Raw genomic sequence first — 20,954 nt, 5'->3', positions numbered from 1 at the left:
GTTGCCAAACTAGGGAAAGACAATCTCAGAGTCATACCACTAGTGACCACAAGAGGGAGCCAAAAAAGTCTAATTCAAAACACTGGTCCTTTGGATATATACAGTATGTCTTGGCAGAATCTCTGGCTGTCTCTCTCCCCCGTCTCTCTGTCTCTGAGTCTCTTTATAAAGAGGCATATAACCTATGTTTAGATTTACCCAGTGTCCTTCAGTCCAGCATCAAGATAAAGGGAACAAAGGTGGTGAGATCAAGTAGCATTACTTGATTATTTAATCTATTTGCAAAGTTTTTCCCTCTCTGCTTTCAAAGTCAAGAAACTGGCTCCATAATACAATGCATACTTAGCATATCAGCAAACATCACTAGGCATCGAAGACAAGCGCATACTATGTTATATGAAATATCAGCTTACAAGTCACTATTACAGGCTTACACAAGCAAAAGTATAGATAATAGCATATTCTTCTTGGTTTGCTAAAAAATAGTCTGGGTGATTAAGATATTATCCAGTTTCTTCACATGGTAGCGGATTTGCCCACTGTGGTTTCACAGCAGCCTGTTACATCTGGTGTGGGGTCTCGCCCTCCAGGCAAAACAATGTGGAGTCCAAGGTCGCATTACTGGACAGGTTCTATGGGGGGCGTGACAAGTTTGTTGTGTTCTGTGAGTCCTGTAAACTTTATTTCAGGTTGCGTCCGGTATCCTCCGATACAGAGGAGCAACGTGTGGGGATAGTTATCTCGCTCCTCCAGGGGGACCCACAAGGATGGGCGTTTTCTCTTCTGTCTGACTTACAGTCACTGCAGATGGTAGAGGGATTTCTTTCAAGCTCTGGACATTGTGTATGATGACCCCAATTGCATCTCCTTGGCTGAGTTCTCTCTACGCTAACTTCAGCAAGGAGACTGCCTAGCGGAGCAATATTGCTCTGAGTTCCGGAGGTGGGCCACGGACACTAGGTGAAATGACCCTGCACTCCAAAGTCTGTTCTGTGAGGTGCTCACAGGGAGAGTAAAATATGCTTTAGCTCTCTTTGATACTCCTGACTCCCTTGAGGCAGCCATGTCTCTGGGGATCCGAGTTGATCACCATCTTCACCGGAGAAATAGAAAGTCAGCTCTGGGGGCAAGAGGTCTGGGGTCGAGGTTGGTTAGTACTGAGCGACCCATTGGAGTGGGTACAGTGTCTCTTTCTGGCAAATTATCTGTAGCCCGGCGAAAGGGGGGGCCTGTGTTTTTGTTGTGGTAAAAAGGGCCATTTTGTAAGCACATGTCCTTCCTGACCTCTATTTAAACAAGCCGCCGGAAAACTAGTGGGCCCAGGTTGCGGGGAGGTTGGCAAGCCGGGTGTACTTATTACCTTATTGGGTAGGACACAGTTTCTTCTTACCAGCTTCATTATACAGTACAGACCAAAAGTTTGGACACGCCTTCTCATTTAAAGATTTTTCTGTATTTTCATGACTATGAAAATTGTACATTCACACTGAAGGCATCAAAACTATGAATTAACACATGTGGAATTATGTACTTAACAAAGGCCCTTTTGCCTTCACTCTGCGGTCCAGCTCACCCCAAACCATCTTGATTGGGTTCAGGACTGGGGACTGCGGAGGCCAGGTCATCTGGTGTAGCACACCATCATTATCATTCTTGGTGAAATAGCCCTTACACAGCCTGGAGGTGTGTTTGGGGTCATTGTCCTGTTGAAAAATAAATGATGGTCCAACTAAACACAAACCGGATGGAATAGCATGCTACTGCAAGATGCTGTGGTAGCCATGCTGGTTCAGTATGCCTTCAATTTTGAATAAATAACCAACAGTATCACCAGCAAAGCACCCCCACACCATCACACCTCCTCCTCCATGCTTTACGGTGGGAACCAGGCATGTAGAGTCCATCTGTTCACCTTTTCTGTGTCGCACAAAGACATGGTGGTTGGAACAAAAGATCTCAAATTTGGACTTATCAGACCAAAGCACAGATTTCCACTGGTCTAATGTCAATTCCTTGTGTTCTTTAGCCCAAACAAGTCTCTTCTGCTTGTTGCCTGTCCTTCGCTGTGGTTTCCTAGCAGCTATTTTACCATGAAGGCCTGCTGCACAAAGTCTCCTCTTAACAGTTGTTGTAGAGATGTGTCTGCTGCTAGAACTCTGTGTGGCATTGACCTGGTCTCTAATCTGAGCTGCTGTTAACCTGCGATTTCTGAGGCTGGTGACTCGGATAACCTTATCCTCAGAAACAGAGGTGACTCTTGGTCTTCCTTTCCTGGGGAGTTCCTCATGTGAGCCATAAATTCATAAGAAACAGCCGCACACAAATTCTTTTTCAAATGCAAAAAAGAGTAATTTATTGTATTCACCACAGAAGTATAGCGATGTTGAGGTAATGTTTTGGCCCCGTAGTGGGCCTTTGTCAAACCTCACTGGAAAAACAATGAAAATTACAATATATTAGTTTGTGGGAAAAAAATTTTTTAAATAGAGAGTGCTGTGCAACAAATACAAATATAACAGCGTAGACTGGATAGAAATAAGGTCCCTTAAGGGTATGAAGCTATACCCAGTTACAACTTTCCACATGGTGAACATACAAAACATATAATATATACATATACATATCAATACAAGTTGCCCATTGCATAGTTAGTATGGCATGCAATCCATAGTGCAAGCATAAATATGGCGTAGGCGCAGGAGGACGGCATAAAAAAATATGCATAAATACGTTAGATATACTGTACGTGCTTGCAGAGTAAAACAATGGACTGACCTTGTAGAAATAATAGAAGACGGTATGGTAGAAAAGGACCCCTGTTGTGAATTCTGCTCTTGGGTTCCCTCCGGTGGTTGTTGATAGTAATGCAGTTGTCCCTGGGTTGCAATCCTGGGCAGGTGTCCCTGCTGATTGCAGCTCTGACTGGGATATTTAGGTGTGCAGGATTCATTAGCCCTTGCCAGTTGTCCATTGTTCTTAGAGATGCAAAACCTCCGTCTGGTTCCTCCTGCCCTGCTGCCAAATCAGCTAAGATAAGTGTCTGGTTTTGTTTCTTCAGCACACATGCTGTGTGCTTTACAATTCAGTACTATTCAATGTTTTTTCTTGTCCAGCTTAAGGCCCCGTCTCACATAGCGATTTACCAACGATCACGACCAGCGATACGACCTGGCCGTGATCGTTGGTAAGTCGCTGTGTGGTCGCTGGGGAGCTGTCACACAGACAGCTCTCTCCAGCGACCAACGATCAGGGGAACGACTTCGGCATCGTTGAAACTGTCTTCAACGATGCCGAAGTCCCCCTGCAGCACCCGGGTAACCAGGGTAAACATCGGGTTACTAAGCGCAGGGCCGTGCTTAGTAACCCGATGTTTACCCTGGTTACCAAAAAAAACAAACAGTACATACTCGCCTTTCGGTGTCCCTTGCCGTCTGCTTCCTGCTCTGACTGAGCCGCCGTACAGTGAGAGCAGAGCGCAGCGGTGACGTCACCGCTGTGCTGTACTTTCACTTTCACTTTGCGGCGCTCAGTCAGAGCAGGAAGCAGACGGCAAGGGACCTGACGGACATCAGATGGTGAGTATGTAGTGTTTGGGTTTTTTTACATTTACGCTGGTAACCAGGGTAAACATCGGGTTACTAAGCGCGGCCCTGCGCTTAGTAACCCGATGTTTACCCTGGTTACCAGTGAAGACATCGCTGGATCGGTGTCACACACACCGATTCAGCGATGTCAGCGGGACCTCAACGACCAAAAAAAGGTCCAGACCATTCCGACACGACCAGCGATCTCACAGCAGGGGCCTGATCGCTGGTACGTGTCACACATAGCGAGATCGCTACTGAGGTCGCTGTTGCGTCACAAAACTAGTGACTCAGCAGCGATCTCGCTAGCGATCTCGCTATGTGAGACGGGGCCTTTAGACTGTGTTTGGATATTTCAGTCAAGTTGGATTCTCAGGAGATGCAGATATACATTCCATGTCTTTAGTTAGATGGTGGAATTTTTGTATTATCTGCTGTGGATATTTTTAGGGTTTTAATACTGACCGCTTAGTATTCTGTCCTATCCTTTCCTATTTAGCTAGCGTGGCCTCTTTTGCTAAATCCTGATTTCTGCCTGCGTGTGTCTTTCCTCTAATACTCACAGTCAATATTTGTGGGGGGCTGCCTATCCTTTGGGGTTCTGCTCTGAGGCAAGATAGAATTCCCATTTCCATCTATAGGGGTATTTAGTACTCCGGCTGTGTCGAGGTGTCTAGGATGTGTTAGGTACACCCCACGGCTACTTCTAGTTGCGGTTACAGTTTAGGGTTTGCGGTCAGTACAGGTTCCACCTACTCCTGAGAAAGTCTCATGCGGCTCCAAGGTCACCGGATCATAACAGTACAACTGGCCAACAATGAGTTAAATGCATCTCAGAAGAAGGGAAGAAAGAGCCATTTTTTTTTCTGTAGCCTGCTTTGTCTTTTCTTTCCTCTTTTTCTCTGGGTGGCTGAGGAGCCTTGTGCTGGCATGGATGTTCAGGGATTAGCTTCTCGTGTAGACCAGCTTGCTGCTAGGGTACAGGGTATTTCTGATTATATTGTTCAGACTCCAGTTTTAGAGCCTAAGATTCCTACTCCTGATTTGTTTTTTGGGGACAGGTCCAAATTTTTGAGTTTTAAAAACAACTGTAAACTGTTTTTTGCTCTGAGACCTCGATCCTCTGGTGATTCCATTCAGCGGGTTAAAATTGTCATCTCCCTGCTGCGTGGCGATCCTCAGGATTGGGCATTTTCTCTGGAATCTGAATCCGGGCTAGTTTAATGTAGACGCCTTTTTTCAGGCCTTAGGATTATTATATGATGAACCAAATTCTGTGGATCAAGCGGAGAAGACCTTGTTGGTCCTGTCTCAGGGTCAAGAAGCGGCAGAATTGTATTGTCAGAAATTTAGAAACTGGTCTGTGTTGACTAAATGGAATGATGATGCTTTGGCGGCAATTTTCAGAAAGGGTCTTTTTGAATCCGTTAAAGATGTTATGGTGGGGTTTCCCACGCCTTTTGGTCTGAGTGATTCTATGTCTCTGGCCATTCAGATTGATCGGCGTTTGCGGGAGCGCAGAACTGTGCGTGCTGTAGCGTTGTCCTCAGAGCAGATGCCTGAGTCAATGCAGTGTGATAGGATTCTGTCTAGAACGGAACAACAGGGATTCAGACGTCAGAATAGGTTGTGTTTTTATTGTGGCGATGCTTCTCATGTCATTTCAGTCTGCCCTAAGCGTACAAAGAGGAACGCTAGTTCATTTTCCATCAGTACTGTACAACCTTAATTTTTATTATCTGTGTCCTTGATCTGCTCATTGTCATCATTTTCTGTCATGGCGTTTGTGGATTCAGGCGCCGCCTTGAACTTAATGGACTTTGAGTTTGCCAGGCGTTGTGGTTTTCCCTTGCAGTCTTTGCAGAACCCTATTCCTTTAAGGGGGATTGATGCTACACCTTTGGCTAAAAATAAGCCCCAGTTCTGGACACAGGTGACCATGTGCATGACGCCAGCCCATCAGGAAGATTGTCGATTTCTGGTGTTGCATAATTTACATGATGCTATCGTCCTGGGTTTTCCGTGGTTGCAGGCACATAATCCTGTGTTGGATTGGAAGTCTATGTCTGTGACTAGTTGGGGATGTCAGGGGGTTCATAATGACGTTCCTTTGATGTCAATCTCCTCTTCTTCCACTTCTGAAATTCCAGAGTTTTTGTCTGATTTTCAGGATGTATTCGATGAGCCCAAGTCCAGTTCCCTTCCACTGCATAGGGACTGTGATTGTGCGATTGACTTGATTCCAGGCTGTAAGTTTCCTAAGGGCCGACTTTTCAACCTGTCTGTGCCTGAACATACCGCCATCCGGAGTTATGTTAAGGAGTCTTTGGAGAAAGGACATATTCGGCCATCTTCTTCACCGTTGGGAGCGGGATTTTTTTTTGTTGCTAAGAAGGATGGCTCCTTGAGACCCTGTATTGATTATCGCCTCTTGAATAAGATCACGGTCAAGTTTCAATACCCTTTACCTCTGCTTTCCGATTTGTTTGCTAGGATTAAGGGGGCTAGTTGGTTTACGAAGATTGACCTTCGGGGGGCATATAATCTTGTTCATATTAAGCAGGGTGATGAATGGAAAACTGCGTTTAATACGCCCGAAGGCCATTTTGAATACCTTGTGATGCCATTCGGGCTCTCTAATGCTCCATCTGTTTTTCAGTCCTTCATGCACGATATCTTCCGGACTTATCTTGATAAATTCATGATTGTATATTTGGATGACATTTTAATTTTTTTCGATGATTGGGAGTCTCATGTGAAACAGGTCAGGATGGTATTTCAGATCCTTCGTGATAATGCTTTGTTTGTGAAGGGGTCTAAGTGTCTCTTTGGAGTGCAGAAGGTTTCTTTTTTGGGCTTCATTTTTTCTCCCTCATCTATAGAGATGGATCCGGTTAAGGTTCAGGCCATTCATGATTGGATTCAACCCACATCTGTGAAGAGCCTTCAGAAATTTTTGTGCCTTGCTAATTTTTATCGCCGTTTCATTGCTAACTTCTCCAGTGTGGTTAAACCCTTGACCGATTTGACAAAGAAAGGCGCTGATGTGACGAATTGGTCCTCTGCGACTGTCTCTGCCTTTCAGGAGCTTAAACGCCGATTTACTTCTGCCCCGGTGTTGCGTCAACCGGATGTTTCACTTCCGTTTCAGGTTGAGGTTGATGCTTCTGAGATTGGGGCAGGGGCCGTTTTGTCTCAGAGGGATCCTGTTGGTTCCTTGATGAAACCGTGTGCCTTCTTTTCCCGTAAGTTTTCGCCCGCTGAACGCAATTATGATGTCGGCAATCGGGAGTTGTTGGCTATGAAGTGGGCATTTGAGGAGTGGCGACATTGGCTCGAGGGAGCTAAGCACCGTATTGTGGTCTTGACCGATCATAAAAATCTGATTTACCTCGAGTCTGCCAGGCGGCTGAATCCTAGACAGGCTCGATGGTCCTTGTTTTTTTCCCGTTTTGATTTCGTGGTCTCGTATCTTCCGGGTTCTAAGAATATTAAGGCTGATGCCCTCTCTAGGAGTTTTTTGCCTGATTCTCCTGAGGTCCTTGAACCGGTCAGCATTCTGAAAGAAGGGGTGGTCCTTTCTGCCATTTCCCCTGATTTACGACAGGTTCTTCAGGAATTTCAGGCTGACAAACCTGACCGCTGTCCAGTGGGGAAACTGTTTGTTCCTGATAGATGGACTAGTAGAGTGATTTCTGAGGTTCATTGTTCTGTGTTGGCTGGCCATCCTGGTATTTTTGGTACCAGAGATTTGGTTGGTAGGTCCTTTTGGTGGCCTTCTTTGTCGCGTGATGTGCGTTCTTTTGTGCAGTCCTGTGGGACTTGTGCGCGGGCCAAGCCTTGTTGTTCCCGTGCTAGTGGGTTGCTTTTGCCTTTGCCGGTCCCTGAGAGGCCCTGGACGCATATTTCTATGGATTTTATTTCTGATCTTCCGGTTTCCCAGAAGATGTCTGTCATCTGGGTTGTTTGTGACCGGTTCTCTAAGATGGTCCATTTGGTGCCTTTGCCTAAATTGCCTTCCTCTTCTGATTTGGTTCCGTTGTTTTTTCAGCATGTGGTTCGTTTGCATGGTTTTCCGGAGAATATTGTGTCCGACAGAGGTTCCCAGTTTGTTTCTCGGTTTTGGCGGGCCTTTTGTGCTAAGCTGGGCATTGATTTGTCTTTTTCTTCCGCATTCCATCCTCAGACAAATGGCTGGACCGAGCGAACTAATCAGACTTTAGAAACTTATCTGAGATGCTTTGTGTCTGCTGATCAGGATGATTGGGTGGCTTTCTTGCCATTGGCCGAGTTTGCCCTTAATAATCGGGCTAGTTCGGCTTCCTTGGTTTCGCCCTTCTTTTGTAATTTTGGTTTTCATCCTTGTTTTTCTTCGGGGCAGGTTGAGCCTTGTGACTGTCCTGGTGTGGATTCTGTGGTTGACAGGTTGCAGCAGATTTGGGCTCATGTGGTGGACAATTTGGTATTGTCTCAGGAGGAGGCTCAACGTTTTGCTAACCGTCGTCGGTGTGTTGGTTCCCGGCTTCGGGTTGGGGATCTGGTGTGGTTTTCTTCCCATCATGTTCCTATGAAGGTTTCTTCCCCTAAGTTTAAGCCTTGCTTTATTGGTCCTTATAAGATCTCTGAGATTAGTAATCTGGTGTCTTTTCGATTGGCCCTTCCGGCTTCTTTTGCTATCCATAATGTCTTCCATAGATCTTTATTGCGGAAATATGTGGTGCCCGTTGTTCCCTCTGTTGATCCTCCGGCCCCTGTGTTGGTTGATGTGGAGTTGGAGTATGTGGTTGAGAAGATTTTGGATTCTCGCTTTTCGAGGCGGAGGCTTCAGTACCTTGTCAAATGGAAGGGTTATGGCCAGGAGGATAATTCTTGGGTTTTTGCCTCTGATGTCCATGCTGCTGATTTGGTCCGTGCCTTTCATCTGGCTCGTCCTGATCGGCCTGTGGGCTCTAGTGAGGGTTCGGTGTCCCCTCTTCAAGGGGGGGGTACTGTTGTGAATTCTGCTCTTGGGTTCCCTCCGGTGGTTGTTGATAGTAATGCAGTTGTCCCTGGGTTGCAATCCTGGGCAGGTGTCCCTGCTGATTGCAGCTCTGACTGGGATATTTAGGTGTGCAGGATTCATTAGCCCTTGCCAGTTGTCCATTGTTCTTGGAGGTTTTGCATCTCTGTCTGGTTCCTCCTGCCCTGCTGCCAAATCAGATAAGTGTCTGGTTTTGTTTCTTCAGCACACATGCTGTGTGCTTTACAATTCAGTACTATTCAATGTTTTTTCTTGTCCAGCTTAGACTGTGTTTGGATATTTCAGTCAAGTTGGATTCTCAGGAGATGCAGATATACATTCCATGTCTTTAGTTAGATGGTGGAATTTTTGTATTATCTGCTGTGGATATTTTTAGGGTTTTAATACTGACCGCTTAGTATTCTGTCCTATCCTTTCCTATTTAGCTAGCGTGGCCTCTTTTGCTAAATCCTGATTTCTGCCTGCGTGTGTCTTTCCTCTAATACTCACAGTCAGTATTTGTGGGCGGCTGCCTATCCTTTGGGGTTCTGCTCTGAGGCAAGATAGAATTCCCATTTCCATCTATAGGGGTATTTAGTCCTCCGGCTGTGTCGAGGTGTCTAGGATGTGTTAGGTACACCCCACAGCTACTTCTAGTTGCGTTTACAGTTTAGGGTTTGCGGTCAGTACAGGTTTCACCTACTCCTGAGAAAGTCTCATGCGGCTCCAAGGTCACCGGATCATAACAGACCCCGCAGAGACGGGACAGACAATTATGATAAGCAGGCTCCAAAAAAAGAGTTGTGGAGAATAAATCATACTGTGTGAAAGGGAGGACAAAGAAAAAAAGGAGGGCAAAGAAAAAAAGGAAGGGTCATAGAAGGTACAGGTATAACATACCACTTGGCGATGCGTGGAGTGATTGGAGGTCAGAGAAGGGGAAGCGATCCCAGTCAGGACTATAGGAAATGAACAATGGGGGAGTGTTAAGCAGCATAGTTGTAGCAGAATGTGTGGCCACGAAGAAAGCATGAAAAGAAAGAGGGAGGGCCATGGATTACCTGCGGATAGCATCCAGGTTCAGCCTGCACCTGTCTTCATTGATCAGAGTGCACGCCATTTCCACCTCATGTGAGCCAGTTTTTTTGTAGCGCTTGATGGTTTTTGCCACTGCAATTGGGGACACTTTCAAAGTTTTCCCAATTTTTCGGACTGACTGACCTTTATTTCTTAAAGTAATGATGGACACTCGTTTTTCTTTACTTAGCTGATTTTTTCTTGCCATAATACAAATTCTAATAGTCTATTCAGTAGGACTATCAGCTGTGTATCCACCAGACTTCTGCACAACACAACTGTTTGTCCCAACCCCATTTATAAGGCAAGAAATCCCACTTATTAAACCTGACAGGGCACACCTGTGAAGTGAAAACCATTCCCGGTGACTACCTCTTGATGCTCATCAAGAGAATGCCAAGAGTGTGCAAAGCAGTCATCAAAGCAAAAGGTGGCTACTTTGACGAACCTAGAATATAAGACATAATTTCAGTTGTTTCACACTTTTTTGTTAAGTATATAATTCCACATGTGTTAATTCATAGTTTTGATGCCTTCAGTGTGAATGTACAATTTTCATAGTCATGAAAATGCAGAAAAATCTTTAAATGAGAAGGTGTGTCCAAACTTTTGGTCTGTACTGTACATTGGTGGAAATAAGGTGGACGTTTCTGCCTTCCTGGACAGTGGGGTGGCGTTTAATTTGGTGGACGCTAGGTTCGTCCAGGACCAAGGCTTCATCCCACATACATTGTCCAGGTCCATACCTACAGTGCCTTGTGAAAGTATTCGGCTCCCTGGAACTTTACAACCTTTTCCCACGTATCATGCTTAAAACAAAAAGATACCAAATGTACATTTTTGGTGAAGAATCAACAAGTGGAAGACAATTGTGAAATTGAACGATATTTATTGGTTATTTTAAATTTTTGTGGAAATTCAAAAACTGAAAAGTGGGGAGTGCAATATTATTTGGCCCCTTTACTTTCAGTGCAGCAAACTCACTCCAGAAGTTCATTGTGGATCTCTGAATGATCCAATGTTGTCCTAAATACCTAATCATGATAAATATAATCCACCTGTGTGTAATCAAGTCTCCGTATAAATGCACCTGCTCTGTGATAGTCTCAGGGTTCTGTTTGAAGCACATAGAGCATCATGAAGACCAAGGAACACAACAGGCAGGTCCGTGATACTGTTGTGGAGAAGTTTAAAGCCGGATTTGGATACTAAATGATTTCCAAAACTTTAAACATCCCAAGAAGCACTGTGCAAGTGATCATATTGAAATGGAAGTAGTATCATACCACTGCAAATCTACCAAGACCAGGCTGTCCATCTAAACTTTCATCTCAAACAAGGAGAAGACTGACCAGAGATGCAGCCAAGAGGCCCATAATCACTCTGGATGAACTGCAGAGATCTACAGCTGAGGTGGGACAGTCTGTCCATAGGACAATAATCAGTCATACACTGCACAAATCTGGCCTTTATGGAAGAGTGGCAAGAAGAAAGCCATTTCTCAAAGATATCCATAAAAAGTTTTGCTTAAAGTTTGCAACAAGCCACCTGGGAGACACACCAAACATGTGGAAGAAGGTGCTCTGGTCAGATGAAACCAAAATCGAACATTTTGGCAACAATGCCAAACGATATGTTTGGCGTAAAGGCAACACAGCTCATCACCCTGGACACACCATCCCCACTGTCAAACATGGTGGTGGCAGCATCATAGTTTGGGCCTGCTTTTCTTCAGCAGGGACAGGGAAGATGGTTAAAATTGATGGGAAGATGTATTGAGCCAAATACAGGACCATTCTTGAAGAAAACCTGTTGGAGTCTGCAAAAGACCTGAGACTGGTGCAGAGGTTTGTCTTCCAACTAAACAATGATTCCAAAAATAAAGCAACATCTACAATGGAATGGTTCAGAAATAAACGTACCCAGGTGTTAGAATGGCCAAGTCAAAGTCCAGACCTCAATCCAATCGAGAATCTGTGGAAAGAGCTGAAAACTGCTGTTCACAAACGATCTCCATCAAACCTCACTGCGTTCGAGCTGTTTGCCAAGGAAGAGTGGGCAAGAATTTCAGTCTCTAGCTGTACAAAACTGATAGAGACATACCCCAAGTGGCTTGCAGCTGTAAGCACAGCAAAAGGTGGTGCAACAAAGTATTAAGTTAAAGGGGCCGGATAATATTGCACGCCCCACTTTTCAGTTTTGGAATTTCCATAAAAATTTCCATAACCAATAAATTTTATTCAACTTCACAATTGTATTTCACTTGTTGTTGATTCTTCAACAAAATTTTTCATTTGGCATCTTTATGTTTGAAGCATGATATGTGGGAAAAGGTTGAAAAGTTCCAGGGAGCAGAATACTTGTCCAAAGCACTGTACCAGTGATTTTGAGACAGTTTTTTTGTGACATATTGTATTTTATGTTAGTGGTAAATTTTGGTCGCTATTTTTTGTGTTTAGTTGCAAAGATATTGACATTTTGGAGAAAAATTTTTAAACTTTTAGTTTTTATGTAATTAAACCAGCGTTATACCACACAAAATAGCTAATAAATAACATTTATCACATGTCTACTTTACATCAGCGTCATTTGTGAAACAATTTTTTTTGTTAGGAAGTTAGAAGGGTTAAAAGTTTATCAGCAATATCTAATTTTTTCAACAAAATTTACAAAAACTATTTTTTAGGGACCATATTACATTTGAAGTGACTTTGCAAAAGTGACACCATTCTAAAAACTGCACCCCTTAATTTGCTGAAAACCACATTCAAGAAGTTTATTAACCCTTTAGGTGCTCACACTGACAGGTTAAGAATAGAAAAGATAGAATAGATATATACACATAGAATACATATATATATATGTATATATATATATATGTACTCTGTATATATATCTACTATATAATTGTCTAAGGGTCACTTCCGTCTTTCTGTCTGTCTTTCTGTCTGTCTATCTGTCTGTCACGGAAATCCCAAGTCACTGATTGGTCGTGGCCATTTGACCTCGACCAATCAGCGACGGGCACGGTGCGGCCGCAGAATGGCCGCTCCCTACTCCCCTGCCGTCAGTGCCCGCTCCATACTCCCAGCGCTCACATAGGGTTAATGGCTGCGTTATACCGCGTTATGCCGCGGTGTAACGCACTCCGTTAAGGCTGCTATTAACCCTGTGTGACCAACTTTTTACTATTGATGCTGCCTATGCAGCATCAATAGTAAAAAGATCTAATGTTAAAAAAAATCATTATATACTCACCTTCTGTCGGCCCCCGGATCCAGCCTAGGCCTTTCCTGCTCCTCGCGACGGTCCGGTCCATGCATTGCGGTCTCGTGAGATGATGACGTAGCATCATCATCTCGCGAGACCGCAATGCACGCTTGGGACCGGAGCATCGCGAGGAGCATCGGTAAACGCCTGGGCTGGATCCGGGGGCCGACGGTAGGTGGGTATATAACTATTTTTTATTTTAATTATTTTTTTAACAGGGATATTGTGCCCACATTGCTATATACTACGTGGGCTGTGTTAGATACTGTGTGGGCTGTGTTATATACATCTCTGTGCTATATACTATGTGGGCTGTGCTATATACTACGTGGCTGTGGTATATACTGCATGGCTGGGCAATATACTACATTGCTGTGCTCTATACTACGTGGCCTGGGTTATATACTGCATGGGCGGTGTTTAATACTACGTCTCTGTGTTATATACTACATGGCTGTGCTATATAGTATGTGGCTGTGCAATATATTACGTGGCTGTGCAATATACTACGTGCCTGTGCTATATACTACGTGGCTATGCAATATATTACGTGGCTGTGCAACGTACTACGTCGCTGTGAAATATATTATGTGGCTGGGCAATATACTACGTGTCTGTGCTATATACTACGTGTCTGTGCTATATACTATGTGGCTGGGCAATATACTACGTGTCTGGGCAATATACTACGTGGCTGGGCAATATACTACGTGTCTGGGCAATATACTACGTGTCTGGGCAATATACTACGTGGGATGTGTTATATACTACGTGGGCTGTGCTATATACTACGTGGGCTGTGCTATATACTACTTGGCCTGTGCTATTTGCTACGTGGCTGTGCTATATACTACATGGGCTGTGTTATATGCTACGTGGGCTGTGTTATATACTACGTGGCCTGTGCTATATGCTACGTGGCCTGTGCTATATACTACGTGGGCTGTGTTATATGCTACGTGGGCTGTTCAATATTTCTCTGCTGTCTCAGTGCATCATGAATCGTGGTATGTGTTAAAGAGGGGTGCCCACTGAGACTCTTTCGCCCGGGGTCCTCAAAAACCTGGAGCCGGCCCTGGCTTCACTGATTGGTCACGCCCATCCACGAACAATCAGCGACAGACGCAGTCCGCCCACGAATTGGCACAGAATTTGAACCACGCTTCGCTAATTGGTTGCGGCCGGCCGACCGAATCCTGTGTATAAATTGCATTATTCTGAAAACTTTATAAATAAACTACATACATATTCTAGAATACCGATGCGTTAGAATCAGGCCAACATCTAGTATATATATACAGTATGTCATATGACACATAGATTAGCCGATAATTCATTTGTCGGCTTCTGTAAAATCATTGCAGAAGCCGACAGGATAGGAGACATGATTTACGTACAGTAAACAATTGCAGAACAGTAAGATTTATATGCGTCAGTGACCAATACTGTTAGTAGTGTGTGTGTGTAAAATTTGGGACCTGTATTTAATAAAAGAATGTTTTCACGGAAAAAACTGGCGTGGGCTCCCGCGCAATTTTCTGTGCTACAGAGGGAAAGCCAGTGACTGAGGGCAGATATTAATAGCCTAGAACGGGACCATGGTTATTTCGCCACCCCAGAAAAGGTGCATCTGTAAGATGTGCCAATTCCGGCACTTAGCCTCTCTCTTCCCACTGCCCTGTAGCAGTGGCATATGGGGTAATAAGGGGTTAATGTCACCTTTTGTATTGTAAGATGACATTAAGCCTGGCTTAGTAATGGAGAGGTGTCAATAAGACACCTATCCATTACTAATCCTATAGTTTGTAAAGGGTTAAATAAACACAAATATACAGAATAAACTATTTTAATGAAATGAAAGAACACACAGTTTTGCTACCTTTATTCTTCTGCCAATCCAAACAATACCCTCGATCTCCTGTAATAAATAAAAAAATTAAAAACCAACAATATACCCATACCTGTCAGGTGTACAGTCAGTCCCACCGTGTAATCCATATCTGAGGGATATATAGTTTACAACCGGGAGCGGTGCTAATGCTACCGCCCCAGCTGTAAACCACTGAGGAATGAATGAGAAGCTGCCGGCGTCAGCATCAGTGACGTCAGCGCAGCCTCCCAGCCTGACCCGAGGTGAAGTGTTGAGCGTGGGGAAGTGACAGTTCATTTTTCCACGCTGCCAAGTTCATTGCAGGTCAGGCTGGGAGGATGCGCTGACATCACTCGTCCGTTTTTTCGGTCCTGAAATTAGACCTTTTTTTCTCACATAGGGTATGAGCCCTAAATGGAATAACAACATAAGGAGCATATCATGTGATTACTTCAATCAAAACATTCAATGAGTGAAATGAGGATTTTTTTTAAATGGTGGAAAATAGACATAACTTTACCTAACCATTTTGTATTACAGTTACTCCTCAACACAACTTTCATCAATATGGACAGATGAACAGGTAAGGCAAGCGGAAATTAAAACACTAACTTCCTTCTAAAGAAAAAATGTCTCATTGCTTGAAATCTAATCTGTACATCTGTATCAGAGAATGCATCTATGATTTTAGCTGGCTGCAGTGGTGCTAGAAGTAACTGCAATGTGAGCATACATCTCTAAATATGACGTTCTTATTAGTTAGTGATGAATGTAACTTTCATTTCAAAGTGATAGAATAATAAAGAAAATTCAATCTTAAAGGGAACCTGTCACCCCCAAAATCGATGGTGAGGTAAGCTCACCGTCATCATGGGCTTATCTACAGCATTCTGTAATGCTGTAGATAAGCCCCCGATGTTACCTGAAAGAGGAGAAAAAGACGTTAGATTATACTCACCCAGGGGCGGTCCCGCTGCGGTCCGGGTCCGATGGATGTCTCAAGTCCGGTCCGGAGCCTCCCATCTTCATTCCATGACGTCCTCTTCTGGTCTTCACGCTGCGGCGCAGGCGTACTTTTTCTGCCCTGTTGAGGGCAGAGCAAAGTACTGCAGTGCGCAGGCGCCGGGCCTCTCTGACCTGTCCCGGCGCCTGCGCACTGCAGTACTTTGCTCTGCCCTCAACAGGGCAGACAAAGTACTCCTGCGCCGCAGCCACGGCGTTGAGACCAGAAGAGGACGTCATAGAATGAAGATGGGAGGGTCCGGACCGGACCTGAGACACCCATACAGGCTGCACATAGACAGTATACATACACACTCAATGCACATGTTTGCATACAGCTCTTATATACACTATACACTCATGCAGACATTTAACAGATGTATAAACACACACACAAATGCATATACACTGCCAATATACAGGTATTGGAAATAAATGAAACCCTTCTTGTCCGGCATACTTCTTCTTTGTGTAGGTAGTTTCTGTTGTCAGCACCTGTCCTCTCACGCGTTTGCTGTGACACAGTAGGGGAGGGGCACAATGATTACACTGGCAAGCTGGAGTCTTCAGAACATTGTAACTTCAGTGCAGAGCTGCACCCTGATTGATCCACCAAGCAAATTAAGAGCAGGATCACTGGGTTGTTGCTGACTCACCAGCACAATGGTTGCCTTTATATACAGCAGCCCAGCGATTCTGCTCTGCATCTGGAGCAGCACTGCTTACCCTTCACATAAATATCAGCAGCACTGAGCGCAACCAGCATCAGTCACAGTGCCTGGGCACAGACTACTCACTTGACACTTTCTTTGCTGCACTTCATCATGGGAGAGTGACATCAACAGAGCAGAGAAACCTGGGAACTGAGAGACTTGTGCCAAGGAAGAGAGTTTTTCTCCCATTTGGTATATGCCCTGCATCTATAAGAAACCTCTAATATATCTGATTAGAGAATTCCACTTCTTTCTCAACTTATGCGCCACTTTTTAGCCTCCTGCCTATCTTTTGAATTTATCCAGTCTAAAAAAAAAAAGCAGAAAAACTTCTTTTGCTCAAGACAAGATAGACTGCCTGACTGCACGCAACTCTTATTACACTCAACGGAGAGGGGGTGTAATGTGCTGCTGCAGTGTAGTATAGTGCAACCTCCACAAGGGGGAGCTGGTTCAGGAAAAGAGGTTGTACACACAGCACAGCAATACTGAACAACAACACAGGTGTCACAGGTAATGCAATAGAAGTCAGACAAGCCAAAGGTCATACACATAGAGGTAAGCGCAGTACTCAGGGGAAGTCAGAAGAATGGTCGGGGACAAACAAGAAGTCAGAGCCTACCGGGAACGTGGTAACAAAACGTGAGACGTAAGACGAAGTCGGGATACAAGCCAAGGGTCAGAACAAGTCATAAACGGGTACAGGCAGTCAGAGGCAAAAAGGAACACTAGTACAAGTGAACAGGTCAGGTGCTCAAGCCGTGCAGCATGAACTATAGCAGACACTGGGCCACAGACTGCAGAGGACTTAAATAGCTCAGCCAGCTTTAAAGTGAGGCAGAGGGAATTAACACCCACATGACCAGTCCAGAGACAAGACAGCTGAACATAAACACAGAACTGGATCATGACAGTACCCCCCTCTCAATGGGGGTCACTGGACCCCCAGGCTTCCCTGGATAACGAGCATGAAAGGCCCGGACCAGCCGATCTGCATGGACCGAACGCGCCGGCACCCACGACCGGTCCTCAGGACTGTAACCCCTCCAATGGACCAAGTATTGTAGTGAACGGCGGAGCATACGAGAATCCACCACCCGTTCCACCTCATACTCAGTCTGGCCATCAACCACAACAGGCGGAGGGTGCGCGGGAGACTCATCTGAGGAAGGCACAGACGGCTTCAGAAGCGCCTTATGGAATACATTGGGGATCCGCAATGATGGAGGCAAGCGCAGACGGAAGGACACGGGATTAAGCACCTCCAAAATTTCATAAGGGCCAATAAACTTGGGACCCAACTTAGCAGAGGGAATCCTCAATCTAATATTCTTAGTGGATAACCATACCTTATCCCCCGGCCCCACAGAATGTCGTTTATCGGCAAAAAATTTATGCGTGCCCTGAGCCTCCCCCATGTTTCTCTGAACCTCCCTCCAGATCTCTCCTAACCGCAGAAAGGCTGAATCAGCCCCTGGACACCCCGAATCCAGCCGGGAAAACTCACCAAAGTGAGGGTGAAACCCATAGTTGCAGAAAAACGGGGACGTACCAGTGGACTGATTGACACGATTATTAAAAGCAAATTCCGCCATGGGTACCGCAGAACACCAATCATCCTGTCTGGACGTAGCAAGACATCGCAATATCTGCTCCAAGGACTGATTGGTCCTTTTAGTCTGACCGTTGGTCTCGGGATGGTAGGCCGATGAAAAGGACAGAGTGATACCCAGCCTTTTACAAAAAGCCCTCCAGAATTTTGCCACAAATTGCACTCCTCTATCAGACACCACACTGACAGGCACACCATGCAATCGGACCACATGCTCCATGAATAGTTTTGATAGAGTCTCAGCATTAGGGAGACCCGCTAAAGGTACAAAATGCGCTTGCTTACTGAACCTATCAACAACAACCCAAATCACGGTTTTGCCATTAGAGTGGGGAAGATCAGTGATAAAATCCATGGACAGATGACTCCACGGTCTATCTGGAATTGGCAGTGGTACCAATTCCCCGGCCGGTCGGCTACGGGAGGATTTAGCGCGAGCACAAGTTTCACAGGAAGACACAAATCCAATGACGTCAGAAGCCAACGAAGGCCACCAAAACAGCCTAATGATGGCTTTACGCGTGGCTGAGATTCCAGGATGCCCACTAAGAGCCGAATCATGGAACTCCCGAAGCACCCTTAACCGATACTGGATAGGTACAAAGAGCTTCTTATCGGGTACAGACGAAGGAGCAAGAGATTGGGCCTCGCGAATCTCTCGCTCCAATGCTGCGGACACCGCAGCCACCACCACTCCGCACTGAAGAATGGAGGAAGGAGGTTCAGGTGGTGAAACTGGGTCCAGGCTACGAGATAAAGCATCAGCCTTCACATTCTTGGACCCTGGTCTGAAAGTAATGGAAAACTGAAATTGGGAAAAGAAAAGTGACCACCTAGCTTGTCTCGAGGTCAACCGTTTGGCAGATTCAATGTAAGACAGATTCTTGTGATCCGTAATGACAGTAATATGATGGGCAGCCCCCTCCAAAAAATGCCTCCATTCTTCGAACGCTAATTTAATGGCCAACAGCTCCCGATTGCCCACATCATAATTCCTCTCAGCAGAGGAAAATTTTCTCGAAAAGAAGGCACAGGGTCTTAAATTAGTCAACGTGGTGGATCCTTGGGATAACACAGCCCCCACTCCCACCTCCGAGGCGTCCACCTCTACGATAAATGGTTTAGACAAATCAGGTTGAACCAGCACAGGAGCAGTCATGAAACAATTCTTCAAAGAAGAAAACGCCACCAAAGCTGGAGCTGACCAGTTTTTGAGATCTGCCCCCTTACGAGTTAAATCTGTGAGGGGTTTGACCACCTGAGAAAACCCCTTAATAAATTTCCTATAATAATTGGCGAAACCCAGAAAACGCTGAAGACCCTTGAGATCTCTGGGTTGCACCCAATCCACAATAGCCTGTACCTTCCTAGGGTCCATACGAAACCCCTTAGCAGACAAAATGACCCCCAGAAAGGACAATTCCTGAGCAAAAAATGAACACTTCTCTGGTTTAGCAAATAGTGAGTTCTCCCTAAGCCTCAGAAGAACTGCATGGAGGTGGTCCATGTGACTCTGTTTGTCGGCAGAATATATGAGGATGTCATCCAAATAAATTACCATGAAGCGCCCAATAAAATCTGAGAAAACTTGATTCATGAAATTCTGAAATACAGCTGGTGCGTTAGTCAGACCAAAGGGCATAACCAAATTTTCAAACAAACCTTCAGAGGTGAGAAATGCAGTTTTCCATTCATCCCCTTCCCGCATACGGATGAGGTTGTATGCCCCTCTGAGGTCCAACTTAGAGAACCACCTGGCCCCCGACAATTGATTATACAAATCGGGTATCAGTGGGAGAGGATAAGTATTTCTTATGGTGATTTTATTAAATTCTCGAAAATCGAGGCATGGGCGTAAACCACCATCCTTTTTCTTCACGAAAAAGAACCCCGCAGCCACAGGAGAGACAGATGGCCGAATGTGCCCTTTGCGGAGACTCTCGGAGATACACTCCTTCATGGCAGCCCGCTCAGGGGCGGAAAGATTGTACAAACGGGCTTTGGGCAATTTGGCACCGGGAACCAGATCAACCGAACAATCAAATGAGCGGTGTGGTGGCAGAACCTCAGCCTCTTTTTCGGAGAACACATCCTCAAAGTCCTTCAGGTATTCCGGAATACCCTCCAGACTGACGGATGACACAGATACAGAAGCAAGACATCTCTTAGAACAATTGGGACCCCATTTAACAATGTCCCGAGATTCCCAGTTAATAACAGGATTATGTAATTGCAACCAGGGAAGCCCCAATACCAGTCCCGCAGGCAGATTGTCCATAACGAAACATGAAATGCGTTCCTGGTGTAAGGCACTCACTTTAAGGAGAAACTCTTCTGAAACCATTTTGATGACATTATTAGCCAGTGGTGTTTTGTCAATGGCAACAACATGAATAGCAGTCTCCAGCCTAACTGTCCCTAACTTACACCTGGACACCAAGTCAGAGTTAATAAAGTTCATGGATGACCCACAATCCACGAAGGCAGAAGTGGATACGGACTTATCATAGATAAGTCCTAGGGCCTCAAAGAACCTGTCGGGGTCGTAACGACAATAAATCCTCATTCACCAGTCATTCCAAATTATAGTGTGAGCGCAGAACATCTGGTACCAATTAAAATGACTCAGGCACGCAGCTGATTCAATTTAGCTGATGTCCCGCATCCACCTCGGTGAGGAGCAGTACAGCAACTGAACTTTATTTTCCAAATACACAGTACTATTGTTTAGGAAAAAGGAATGCATTAGGCGGAGTTTAAGCAGCATACATCTAGTGCTCAGTCTCTCTCTCTGATTCGTCAGAACGTCTCCCGGTGGTTACTTCTT

At 45.1% G+C, this 20,954-nt stretch overlaps 1 protein-coding gene across 4 annotated transcripts in view; it reads left to right on the top strand.

Annotated features, from left to right (window-relative positions):
- The window catches only part of RNF212B (ring finger protein 212B), a 471,927-nt gene that overhangs the window by 294,306 nt on the left and 156,667 nt on the right, over positions 1-20,954 (top strand). For all 4 annotated transcript variants that reach the window (XR_013224222.1, XM_077299403.1, XM_077299400.1 and 1 more), the window contains one exon: positions 15,341-15,383. Coding sequence is in view for 3 of the 4 variants with exons in the window: in XM_077299403.1 (XP_077155518.1) it covers positions 15,341-15,383 (43 nt within the window). In the remaining variant the exon portion in view is untranslated. The remainder of the gene's footprint in view (positions 1-15,340; positions 15,384-20,954) is intronic.

The sequence above is a fragment of the Ranitomeya variabilis genome, chromosome 1 (assembly GCF_051348905.1).
Source record: "Ranitomeya variabilis isolate aRanVar5 chromosome 1, aRanVar5.hap1, whole genome shotgun sequence".
Classification (NCBI taxonomy): domain Eukaryota; kingdom Metazoa; phylum Chordata; class Amphibia; order Anura; family Dendrobatidae; genus Ranitomeya; species Ranitomeya variabilis.
Note: the sequence above shows the minus strand (reverse complement) of the source record. Positions and strands in the feature narration are given on the sequence as shown.